This window comes from Silurus meridionalis, chromosome 12, assembly GCF_014805685.1.
Source record: "Silurus meridionalis isolate SWU-2019-XX chromosome 12, ASM1480568v1, whole genome shotgun sequence".
In the NCBI taxonomy this organism is placed as follows: Eukaryota; Metazoa; Chordata; class Actinopteri; order Siluriformes; family Siluridae; genus Silurus; species Silurus meridionalis.
The window spans coordinates 7,395,361-7,407,327 of record NC_060895.1 but is presented as its reverse complement, the minus strand read 5'-3'; the positions used below and the strand labels follow the sequence as shown (position 1 = coordinate 7,407,327).

Below are 11,967 nucleotides of genomic sequence, written 5' to 3'. Positions count from 1 at the left end.
TCAAGTCCCACACTGTACCTTCTTTTTTTGGGGGGTTTATCGTTTGTTTCAGGCTTCAAAGCAAGAAATTCAGACCAAACATAACACAGAAAGCAGGATTCGAACCCTGAACCCCACCAACAGCGAAATACCAGTCTTAACCCACTGAACCATCAGGAAGGACCGGCTCCAATGCTTGTTTAAAACAGGTCTATCTTTTCTTTCAAACCATCAACACAAGAATATAATGCTAAAGACAGACATAGGAAGCAAACCCATGACGTGACTAGCAGGGACAAAGCAGGATACGAACCCTGATTCACACCATTAGCAAGGCACCAGCAGTAACCCACTGAACCATCAGGAAGGACAAGCTGGGAAGCTTGTTTAGAGCAGGTCTATCTTTCTTTTTAACCCATCAAAACAAGAATATGAAGATGTAGGAATCAGGAATTTAACCTACCTCATGACTAGCAGACAGAAAGCCAAGTTTGAACCCTGACCACCAACATTCGCAAAGTACCAGCCTTAACCCACTAAGCCATCAGAAAAAAACGGGATGGGAAGCTTGATTAGAGCAGGTCTATCATTCTTTTCAAACCATCAACACAAAAATTTTACGGTAAAGAAAGATGTAGGAAGCGAATACAGATGTAAGTAGCACAAGTTGAACCCACATTGTATATAACAGGAATCAAACCATGATCCCCACCACCAGCAAGATACCAACCTTAACCCGTTGAACCATTCGTAAGAACAGGCTAGGAAGCTTATTTGGAGCAGGTCTATCTTTCTTTTCAACCCATTAAAAACAAAAATATATTGCTAAAGAAAGATGTAGGAAGTGAATCCTGATCGTGACTGGCAGAAAGAAAGCAGGATTCGAACCCTGAACCCCACCAAAAGCAAGAAACCTGATTTAACCCACTGAACCATCAGGGAAGACAGGCCAAGAAGGTTGTTTAGAGCAGGTCTATCTACCTTTAAACCATCAACACAAGAATATAAAGCTGAAGAAATATTTAGGAAGCAGGAACATAAACTACATCGCAACTAGCAGGCAGAAAGCAGGATTCAAACCCTGATCCTCACCATCAGCAAGGCACCAGCCTTAACACACTCAACCATGGAAGAGATCAGACTGGGAAGCATGTTTAGATGAGGCACAAGCCTTAAACCACTGAGCGTGTGCTTTTTGGAGGGTTCATACTTTGTTTCATGCCAGCGCAGTAAGAAAGAAGGCATGTAGGACTGGCTTTGAAACCTTATCACCAGCGTGGACTATATTAAGGACCATGTTCAGGCACAAGCCTTAACCCACTGAGCTACCACAGAAGTGCCTTATTTTTGGTGGAGTTATCTTCCATTAAAGACCAGGAAATCAATAAATTAATCCAACACAGAAAGGACAGAATTGAAATGTTTTCAGAGGGGACAAGGTCCAGAAGTTTTATTTACCAACACAGGAATCAAACTCTCAAACTCATCCTTGTGGGGATACTGACATTAACCCACTAGGCTATCACATCCATCCATCCATCCATCCATCCATCTATCTATCTATCTATCTATCTATCTATCTATCTATCTATCTATCTATCTATCTATCTATCTATCTATCTATCTATCTATCTATCTATCTATCTATCTATCTATCTATCTATCTATCTATCTATCTATCTTCATGTGAGGTCCAGTTAACAGCTAAAACAGGTAGACGTAATAACTATTTTTTACTTAAGTACATGTCAGAGCCAAAACTTCTTTACTTTTACTTAAGTAAAAAAGTTTAATCAGTACTTCAAATTTTACCCGAGTAATTTAAAACATGAGTATCTGTACTTCTACTTAAGTAAAGGATGTGTGTACTTTTGCCACCTCTGACCAATACATAAGTGTACTATTAAAATACAAAAGAGGGGAAAAATCAAATACATAAAAAACATGCTTTAAATTGTCAAATAAAACTACTTTGTCATCAGTATTAGTGCAGCCCTCTGTATCTAGTGCTAAATGGTTTTGTATTTTCAGCAAATTCCCTTCAGCGATTGACTGTGTCTCTGGCAGCTCTATTGTCCTTCGGTGCTGTGATCCCCTGGTGCCTGAACGCAACAGAAACACATCTGTCTATGGTAGTGAAACAGCTTGTCTGTCCTGGTATAACTGAGCCTCAAAGTATTTTGTAGGTGAAAAATACAAAAAGGTAGGTGTTGGGATGTGTGTGTATATATCTTCAAGTTATATATTTGTATGAGCAGTATTGCTGCTATGGTTTAATTGGATTTGAACTCATAATTTGTGTAATGTGTAAACATTTTTTTTAATTAAACTACTTAAAAAGGATAGAAAAACCTTAATTATTTTTTAATTAAAGTATTTTTCCCCCTAGGTTGTGAATATGTAGCTTATGATTAAATATTCATTGCTGCTCAGTGATTATTAGACACATGAAACATTATGCAGGTGAAATCAATCTAAGAAAAAAACAACAAATGAATGTAGTGTAATGTTAACAATATTTTATTACCTACAGGTACAGAATGTACAGCTTTATGGGAGGTGGATTGTTCTGTGCTGGAGTTGGAAATATACTGCTTGTGGTCTCCACAGCCACAGATTACTGGATGCAGTATCGCCAGGCCAGCGGTTACATGCACCAAGGCCTGTGGCGCTACTGCATGCCAGGAAAATGCATGATACACTCTGACAGTATTGGTGAGACATAGAAAGCAGTTATATAACATATATTTGATAGAGTACAACATATTTATACTTTTTTTTTCAATAATAATACAGCTTACTGGGATGCCACACGTGCATTCATGATCCTGGCCATTATGGCATGCTTCTTTGGCCTGCTGATAGGCATCATGGCTTTCATTAACTACAGCTCTTTCGGTGGATTCGACAAAACATTTGCTGCTGGAATTCTCTATTTCATGTCATGTGAGTGTGCTTAGCTTGTTCGGTCTAGTTTTATGTACATAAGCTTTACATTAGAAATGTATTTCTTATCAAATAGAATTATATATTGTAATTTTATATATTTAAAAAATAATGCTATTTTCTACATTTTTTTTACTTCTTCCACAGGCTTTTTTGTGCTTTTGGCAATGGCTATATACACTGGGGTGACCGTGAACTACTATGGGAAGCGTTATGGAAACTGGAGATTCTCCTGGTCATATATAATGGGCTGGGTGTCAGTGGTGCTTACATTCTTTTCAGGTATAGCATATTTTAGACATATACTACATACATTTTTTGACGGAAACACTTCTTGGTCAATAAAATGGTTACCAGAGACTCATTATGTCCCATTTATTGCAGGTATATTCTACATGTGTGCTTATCGGATGCACGGTCCAATAGGCCCGATGTCCCGCTGAGGCATCTCATCCTAGACATTCAGTCTACATGTGATTCACCATCCCGACTCTTGATGCCAAGATTTTAATTCATATAGTTACCTCATGATTAATAGATAAATAATTGTGAAAAGAGATTTTGATTCACAATAAAGCAATCCTAGAGAATATAGTGTTGTGGCCTAGTTCTATTACTGCATCAGTCTATTTATTTAAAAAAAAATCTTAAGACAAAAAAAAAAAAAAAACAAGTTAGGAATTAAAGATTAAATTCTCAAGACAAACAAATATATTCAGAACAAACTGTTTATTGTGAAAGTTTAAACATGCCTTTCAGTGAGCAAAGTGACAGGTGTAGATTTTTTAAGCAATAAAAAAAAAAAACAACACCTCAAATACATGGTGTTAAGTGTGTTTAGAAACATGCCACCAAAAATAAACTGCGTTGTGAATAGAAATTTGAAGATCATTTTGGAACATTTTAATCAACTTCCTCAATAGTTGGTCCAGAAGATCCACCTCCAGGTGCAGCACCGGCCCCCCCAGGGAATCCCCCAGGCATCCCGCCTGGCATGCCACCCGCACCCTGGTACAGCTTGGTGATGATGGGGTTGCACACCTTCTCCAGCTCCTTCTGCTGATGCTCAAACTCTTCTTTCTCAGCAGTCTACAAGCATGGCAAGAGGAACGAGTTAAAGAGGACGCACAGGGACGGCTAATTTAATTTATATTCTAATATGTTCTTATTACTAAGGCTGTATAATTGATGCTCTTAATAGAATATGAACATAAACCTTAATGATCTATTTTTAATAGAGGCATGTTTTAATGATGGCTTTGATACATATTAATTTGAAAATGTCATCGACTTGCGAAACATGTCACCATGGAGAATTTGTCCTGTACCTGGTTCTTGTCCAGCCAGCTGATAACCTCATTGCACTTATCCAGAATCTTCTGTTTGTCCTCGTCGCTGATCTTCCCTTTCAGTTTCTCATCCTCGACAGTGGACTTCATGTTGAAAGCGTAAGACTCAAGGCCATTCTTTGCGGATACTTTGTCTCGCTGAAGGTCATCCTCAGCTTTGTATTTATCCGCTTCCTGGACCATTCGCTCAATGTCCTCCTTGCTTAGACGACCTGAGAACAAAATTTAAAAAATGGAAGATCACTTACAAAATCATTCTAAATTAAAAAAATCATTAAAACAAAACTCATGACAGTCGTGCTACCTTTGTCATTGGTAATGGTGATCTTGTTCTCCTTGCCCGTGCTCTTGTCCACTGCGGAAACGTTCATGATACCATTGGCGTCGATGTCAAAGGTTACCTCGATCTGAGGAACACCTCGTGGTGCAGGAGGAATTCCTGTCAACTCAAACTTTCCAAGCAGATTGTTGTCCTTAGTCATGGCTCTTTCACCCTCATACACCTGTAGAAAACAATCGGATAAGAATCGGCTGTAGTGTGCGTACACAAAACTATTTTCAATGTCTCTCATTGGTCTCATCCCCGTGGAGACAATCTCACCTGAATGAGCACACCAGGTTGATTGTCTGAATAAGTAGTAAAGGTCTGCGTTTGCTTAGTCGGGATAGTGGTGTTGCGTTTAATCAGGACAGTCATCACTCCTCCGGCGGTCTCAATACCCAGTGACAGAGGAGTGACGTCCAATAACAGCAGGTCCTGAACATTTTCTGACTTGTCTCCTGACAAAATGGCTGCCTGGACAGCTGTGGAGCAAAGAATCAAGAAATAAATAAATAAAAGTACTTTACATTATGCAAATCTTAACCTACATGCCAATTGGCAGACATCGATTATTCAGATTACCTGCACCATAGGCAACAGCCTCATCAGGATTAATGCTCTTGTTGAGTTCTTTTCCATTAAAGAAGTCCTGCAGAAGCTTCTGAATCTTTGGGATTCGGGTAGAACCGCCGACCAGGACAATCTCGTGGACTTGGGACTTGTCCAGCTTAGCATCACGAAGCGCTTTCTCAACGGGGTCCAAGGTGCCACGGAACAGGTCGGCATTCAGCTCTTCGAAACGAGCCCTGGTGATGGAGGTGTAGAAGTCAATGCCCTCGTAGAGAGAGTCGATCTCGATGCTGGCCTGAGTGCTAGAGGACAGTGTACGCTTGGCTCGCTCGCAGGCGGTGCGCAGACGTCGCACGGCCCTCTTGTTGTCGATGATGTCCTTCTTGTGCTTGCGCTTAAACTCGGTGATGAAGTGATTGACCATGCGGTTGTCGAAATCCTCGCCGCCCAGATGGGTGTCCCCAGCTGTGGACTTCACTTCGAAGATTCCGTCTTCGATAGTGAGGATGGACACGTCGAAAGTTCCCCCGCCGAGATCGAAGATGAGGACGTTTCGTTCGGCGCCCACCTGAAGAATACGTGCTGAGGTTAATCACAAGTCAAAGCACATTTACTTCTGTAATGCCGCTATGATGTAATGCAAGCACACTCACTTTCTTGTCCAGACCATAAGCAATAGCAGCTGCAGTTGGTTCATTGATGATCCGAAGTACATTTAGCCCGGAAATGGTCCCTGCATCTTTAGTAGCTTGCCGCTGAGAGTCATTAAAATATGCAGGTACTGTAACCACTGCATTCGTTATGGTCTATAGAGAGAGAAATATTCAGAGCAGTTAAAACAGTGTTGCCTAGAAACTTTCCGGTGAAGGTTGAAAAGTTCAAACACGCCAAACAAGTGTGTCGACTGCTCGTGTTTAACCTATAAACATCACATACCAATTCCTGTATAAAGTACATGCCCTTGATCCCATAAACAACGAGATCATAAGCATTTCTAAGAACACGGCTTAAACATGTTTATGCTTTTTCAAATGAACAAGTTTGACGGTTCATGATTACCTTTCCAAGGTATGCTTCAGCAATTTCTTTCATCTTTACAAGCACCATTGAGGAGATCTCCTCTGGATAAAAGGTTTTGGTCTCTCCTTTGTATTCTACCTGAACTTTAGGCCGTGTGGAATCATTGATTACTTGGAACGGCCAGTGCTTCATGTCCGACTGAACAACTGTATCGTCAAATCTCCGTCCAATCAGCCTTTTCGCATCTGTACGCCAAACCCAAGATGTAGACAAGTTCCAGTTAGGCGTGTCATAATTCACACATACGATTCAAGACAAAGTGATAAGACTTTATTCTAATGCTTACCGAACACTGTGTTGGTGGGATTCATAGCGACCTGATTTTTGGCAGCATCCCCAATCAGTCTCTCAGTGTCGGTGAAGGCAACATAACTGGGTGTGGTCCGATTACCCTGGTCGTTGGCAATGATTTCCACTTTGCCATGCTGAAAGACGCCCACACACGAGTATGTGGTGCCGAGGTCAATTCCAACTGCTGGTCCCTTCGACATGCTTTTCGCTGCCTGTGAAGAAAAGGGAAAGTTTACTAATGAAACATGGTGGGGTTTTTCTTGCATAAAACCCATATTGCTGTAATAACCCAAGAGGATTCTATTCCTGACTGCATGATGACATGATCTTCACTCACAGCTCTCAGCTCCTCTTACTTTCATTATCCGGCACCTGTTCTCCTGATCTCTTAACAGCTCTGTGATTAGCTGAAAGCTCCTTCCCAGGAATAAAGAAAAAGCTATGTATAGCTTTTAGGTTTTTTATAGCAAATATGTATACAGAGCTCGACTGTCTTTGCTACGTAAGCATAATCGTGACATGAAGGTATGAGGAGAATGTGAAAGTAAAGTGAACAAGGAAATTTTCTTTTTTTTGTGTTATCACACGAACATTCTTTCGCTTCGAAGTGCAAAGGAGCAATCATTTCTTTCAAGCATTACATAAGAGCCCATGGGAGTGTCCTGTAATCCTTGTATGGGCAGATTTCGAAACAATCGTGAATGCCTGCTAGAACATTCTGCACGTTTTGGCATCGACTCACGCCGACTCAATACGACACGCAAACTATCCAGTACTATTCAGGACATTTATAACTCTCCTATGAGACAAACTACATTTATAAATACTGCCTACGGTTTCTCAGCTATTTTTATCCGAAATTACCACCTAAAATCACAATAACAACTTTTTGAACGTTTGTATTATTTATTTATTTTTCACATAAATAAGGAGAGCTTATTGCAAGTCTTTTCTTACCTGATTACTCTTTTATAAAACTTCGCCTTTTCTGCTGCTTTCTCTGGCTGTTGCTCGTGTCACTACGATGCCCGACCACAGTACGACTATAATCTGCGCCTGCATCCGCATTATATATAGCGCCTGCCCGTGTTCCGCTACTTACGCCCATAGAACCGTCCAGAACATTTCGACGCAGCCAACCAATCAGAATCGAGAAAGCTAGAGCCGACCAATCAGCAAAAGCGAAACTGTTCCAAGGCTCGCGCCGCACCACAAACATGGAAGAAGCATTCACGTTCATTTGGAAAGAACTCGCTCGGGTTCAAACTTTTCTAAAATAGAGACCATTCTTTCTGAATCACTCAGTCAATTGATCCGAGTCATCGTGAGTCATTTGAGTCAAAAGAGATTCTAAAGGTTTACGCTATTAAATTCCACTAGAGGGCACTTACCGAATCCGTGGACTCACGAATCCCACGGTGGGATCAAACAGGACAAGTATAGGACCCACGAAACTGAGTCTCTTGTGTGTCTGAAAATGCAGGAAGTTTACCGAACAATTTAGTCAAACTACTTGTTGCTATAGTTACTTGCTAACAACATTTTAACGACAAATACACACACACACATATCACCTCGCCAGCACTTCCGGGTGAGGAGAATTGGCTTATGTAAAAAGCAAAGGGATATTAAAAGCCTATTCTTTGAATATGCAATCACAGGAACTAGAAATTATACAAGCATGCGCAATGGAGTCAACTGCATTAGTGTTATTTAATATCTGACGTGACACAACATAACAGCCCAACGTGACAAATATATATTGGTGTAATGTTAAATAAAGCAGATTATAGAGCACTACATCTAATTTCCAAAGTGTTAAAAAAGCAGTTTCTGTCATAGTGATAGGGATTCTCCCTGCATTTGCCATAATCCTTCCACTAGAGGGGGCTCTCCGAATCCTTAGAATCCACCGAATCCTTTGACTCATATATATATATATATATATATATATATATATATATATATATATATATATATATATATATATATATATATATACATTATATACACATTATATATACATCACACACACACACACACACACACACACACAGAGTCCCTCGGAATTGACCTTGGCTCCGCTGAATCAAACGGTTCATAGGCATAGGATCCGCAATTTTGAGTCTCTTGTGTTTCCGACCATATACGAAGTTTCCTAAACAACTCAGTCAGCTACCTGTTGCTACAGTTACTTTTTAACAACCGTAGAACAACTAAGTTTTACAATGGTGTTAGTATTAAGATAACCATGGACTCAAATGATCTGAGTAAATGAAGAGAATGATTCATGACTCCCGAGTCATATAAGGAATCGGGTTATTGAACCCGGATGAATCCGGCTTTGACCATATCTATTATAGAAGGTGTAATGTTACAAAAAAGCGTTAGAAAATTCAACGTAAGTTGGTTTAAAAAAAGAAATATCAGGAAGTGTCCTCATCATTTATCACAAATCATAAATGATGTGATAGGCCTAAGAGCTGACTCGGGGTATTCGTACAGGACTACATGTAGTATGCTGAAGATTATATAAGTACTCAGGCTGGGTGCCAGATCTTTGGAAACACACCCTGCTTGTGTGCTGTTTGGTTAAGTGCAATCTTTTTTCCAATAAAGGGGCAAAAATCTATTTGATTTTTTTGAATGTCAGGGGCAGTAAATACATGTGACATTAGAGGAACTTATAGTACAATAAGGAACAATACTGTTTTTTAAAGTATTTTCAAATGGCACCCCAACACACACAAATTATCTTCTCTTATATGGCATGTACATGAGTTTTAAGAAAAAGGCTGACTAAAAATGTACACATTACTGTATAATACACTGTAAAAGGCTTTCTCTGTTATGCATGTCATTAAAAATGTAGTATACAGTGACATTGTGGGACAGGCATGATTGTTGTTGTTTTATCCCTGTACTCTATCACACTTGGATATATCAGCATTTACAATTTATAATCATTTGACACTTTAATAGGAACACCTGTTTAACTGTTCATTTATGTAATCTTCCAATCAGCCAACCATATGCCATTCTTTACAACTGAAAGGTCGCAAAAACTCATGAAAAAAAACAACCTGTCCTCGGTCGTTAACCCAACTGAGGAGCATACATTTCACATCCTGAAGGAAACACTGAAAAAAATGCACTGTTGATGCTAGTGCTTTTGCTACATCTAAATATTGAGTGGTCTGCCAGCAAATGTGCAAGCGGTTTAAATTGTTCAACACCTATAGACGTATATTTCAGCTAATAAAATTCTTCATTCTCCTCTTCATGAAGTGAAATCTATGCATAATTGGGTTGAGGTGACTGGCATTGCTAGCCTTAAACCTTAAAAACTATTTCCATGCTTGACAATGAGTTTTCACTGTTTTCTTGTGCAGATCCTATTCTTCTCCAAACTTTAGCCTTTTGGTAGAGAATAATCTTGTTAGAGATTAACAACATCTGTGTGACTCTATATATATTTTTTTTTTCAAGACATACAAAACTGTTCTACTATATCCAATGCATGTACAATTGTTTATTTCTTCTCATGTTTAAAATGGCTTGCTTTTCTCCAATATACTTTTTTTCTGGTCTTCTTTTTTTCTGTTTGAACAGAAAGGGCCAGGCCTCTTCAAAACAAAAGTAGAAATTTAGAGTTATTAGATGTTTAAACAATTAAACTAACATGATTCACCTGCTCAACAAGAAACTCAGAAAATGAGTGGGTTCGAACAAATAGTGACGTTCTAAGTTTTTACCTGAGTTGAAATATCAGGAAACGAAAGTAGAAATTTTGTTTTATATTTTAGCAGTGTATATATATTATAGAGTGTATATATATTTGTCCTAGTTCATTAAAAGTTCCTTGATATCCCCCCTCACAGCATATGCATTTGAAAACCAAAATGTACTGTTTTTAATGCAATTTTTATTTATATGCCACACAACTTTTACAGTCTGTAACAAATATTTGACTGAACTTTAAAAGAAGGTTTAAAAGGAACTGATGTATCCAGCATAATAAATGAGTAGAAGAGAGTGATAAAGGTGAATGGGGTTTTTTCCAAACTGTTAACACACTGGATTGTGTCACTGCAAGCATGCAATTTTAAAGGATGTTAAATGATATACATGACAATTTCCTCTCATTTTACTGAGTAGTGTTTAAAATCATTGAAGTAATTATGTATCTAGCCTTGAATATGTTGGAACATTTGTCTTATTTTATGATCAATAAAATAAGATGCTCATTTGGATGCAGTATAAAAAAATGTGTGTGTGTGTGTGTGTGTGTGTGTGTTCATTCATAAATGTAATTTATTGCACACATAACAGATATTGTCTGTGTGACCTCAAAGGGCCCTTTTTATTTGCAAGTAATATAGAGCACTTGATAATAAAATTAGCATCTAATCTCTCAGGAAAACCTCACACAGCGGGGTGCAAATCTTATTATGCCAGGACTTCATGAGTCTGAAGCAAATTTCTCTGTGATTGTTAGTTTTAATTTTCACAGAAGACATATGGATTATGAGCATAGAGTATATAATACTGGCCGGACCTCAGGGAGGCTTGCAGAGACTCTTTTATTTTCACTTTTTCAAAGGTGTTTCATTGGATTTCATGTGTTTGTAGAGGGAGGTGTTTCTAACACTGTTCAGGCAATGTCCCACTATTCAGTACTACATAAATCCCACATATGACAGATACCATCCAGTAGCATTCACTGACAGGAGGCCCTGAAATGTAACTCGATGGGTGCGGCAAGGACTAGCTGTCATCTATGTATTATGCTTTTGTCTCCAGAACTGAATAATGTTGAGCAGCAGCAGATAAAATCCAGATCGCTAAATTTACTTTTCACTTTCAACTGATGTGCCTTCTTTAATAACCCTTATGTTCAGGTTTTGGAGATTAAACATTTGGTTGTAACTCGATCAATAGGTTTGTTTTTAAACACTTGCAGGTATGTGTTATGTCCCAGCTCAAGTAGGGGAAAGCCTGATGCACAGCAGGGAGCTTGACTAGTGTTCAAACCTCCATGACTGGGAAGCATTCCTGGAAATGTCTTGGCTTCTAACAGTAGTAGTATGCCTGGCAAGTCCTTAATCCAGCACTCCCAGCTTCCTAAATTCTCAGCTGTGTGTGTAGAGAGGTTGGGGGGCAGAAATGTGAGAAGGGATTGCTCCAGAAGAGGGCCAAATTGGAACCCAGATGTAAGAAGAGATTTAGAAAAGGACAATCTTGATTTCCAAGGAGCATGAATTGGAAAGGGTTTAGAGGAAGAGAGAGAGAACAAGAGAAAAAGGAGGAGAGATGAGGTCATCAGCCCACAGATAATATGTTAATCGCCAATGTCCATTATCTTTTTGCCCACTGAATGCTACTTCAGCATTTCCAATTCATTCTCAGGGCCTCATCTTTGTGAGTGTA

At 39.1% G+C, this 11,967-nt stretch overlaps 2 protein-coding genes across 4 annotated transcripts; one reads left to right on the top strand and one right to left on the bottom strand.

Moving 5' to 3' along the window:
• Window positions 1-1,941: 1,941 nt before the first annotated feature.
• Window positions 1,942-3,559, top strand: lim2.3 (lens intrinsic membrane protein 2.3). 2 transcript variants are annotated; one of them, XM_046862661.1, is made up of 5 exons: window positions 1,942-2,182; window positions 2,513-2,694; window positions 2,776-2,925; window positions 3,073-3,207; window positions 3,310-3,559. In XM_046862661.1, the coding sequence occupies exons 2-5, from the start codon at window positions 2,520-2,522 to the stop codon at window positions 3,366-3,368; spliced, it is 519 nt and encodes a 172-aa protein (XP_046718617.1). In that variant the 5' UTR covers window positions 1,942-2,182; window positions 2,513-2,519; the 3' UTR covers window positions 3,369-3,559. The 2 variants fall into 2 exon arrangements, with proteins under 2 accessions (XP_046718617.1, XP_046718616.1); XM_046862660.1 differs by having other exon boundaries at window positions 3,073-3,559.
• Window positions 3,560-3,635: 76 nt separating this feature from the next.
• LOC124394444 (heat shock cognate 71 kDa protein) lies at window positions 3,636-7,952 on the bottom strand. Of its 2 annotated transcripts, none has more exons than XM_046862659.1 (9): window positions 7,929-7,952; window positions 6,533-6,749; window positions 6,226-6,431; window positions 5,820-5,972; window positions 5,179-5,734; window positions 4,876-5,078; window positions 4,579-4,777; window positions 4,254-4,486; window positions 3,636-4,014 (listed from the first exon to the last, which is right to left on the bottom strand). In XM_046862659.1, exons 2-9 carry the CDS (start codon window positions 6,735-6,737, stop codon window positions 3,829-3,831), a joined length of 1,941 nt encoding a protein of 646 aa, XP_046718615.1. In that variant the 5' UTR covers window positions 6,738-6,749; window positions 7,929-7,952; the 3' UTR covers window positions 3,636-3,828. The 2 variants fall into 2 exon arrangements, with proteins under 2 accessions (XP_046718615.1, XP_046718614.1); XM_046862658.1 differs by lacking the exon at window positions 7,929-7,952 and adding an exon at window positions 7,495-7,646.
• Window positions 7,953-11,967: the final 4,015 nt, after the last annotated feature.

Coding starts and splice junctions, on each gene's coding strand:
- lim2.3 (XM_046862660.1), top strand. CDS start 2,520: ATGTACAGCTTTATGGGAGGTGGATTGTTCTGTGCTGGAGTTGGAAAT. Junction 2,695..2,775: donor GATACACTCTGACAGTATTG/GTGAGACATAGA, acceptor ATAATAATACAG/CTTACTGGGATGCCACACGT. Junction 2,926..3,072: donor AATTCTCTATTTCATGTCAT/GTGAGTGTGCTT, acceptor CTTCTTCCACAG/GCTTTTTTGTGCTTTTGGCA.
- LOC124394444 (XM_046862659.1), bottom strand. CDS start 6,737: ATGTCGAAGGGACCAGCAGTTGGAATTGACCTCGGCACCACATACTCG. Junction 5,973..6,225: donor CTGAAGCATACCTTGGAAAG/GTAATCATGAAC, acceptor CTCTCTCTATAG/ACCATAACGAATGCAGTGGT. Junction 4,778..4,875: donor AACCTGGTGTGCTCATTCAG/GTGAGATTGTCT, acceptor TGTTTTCTACAG/GTGTATGAGGGTGAAAGAGC.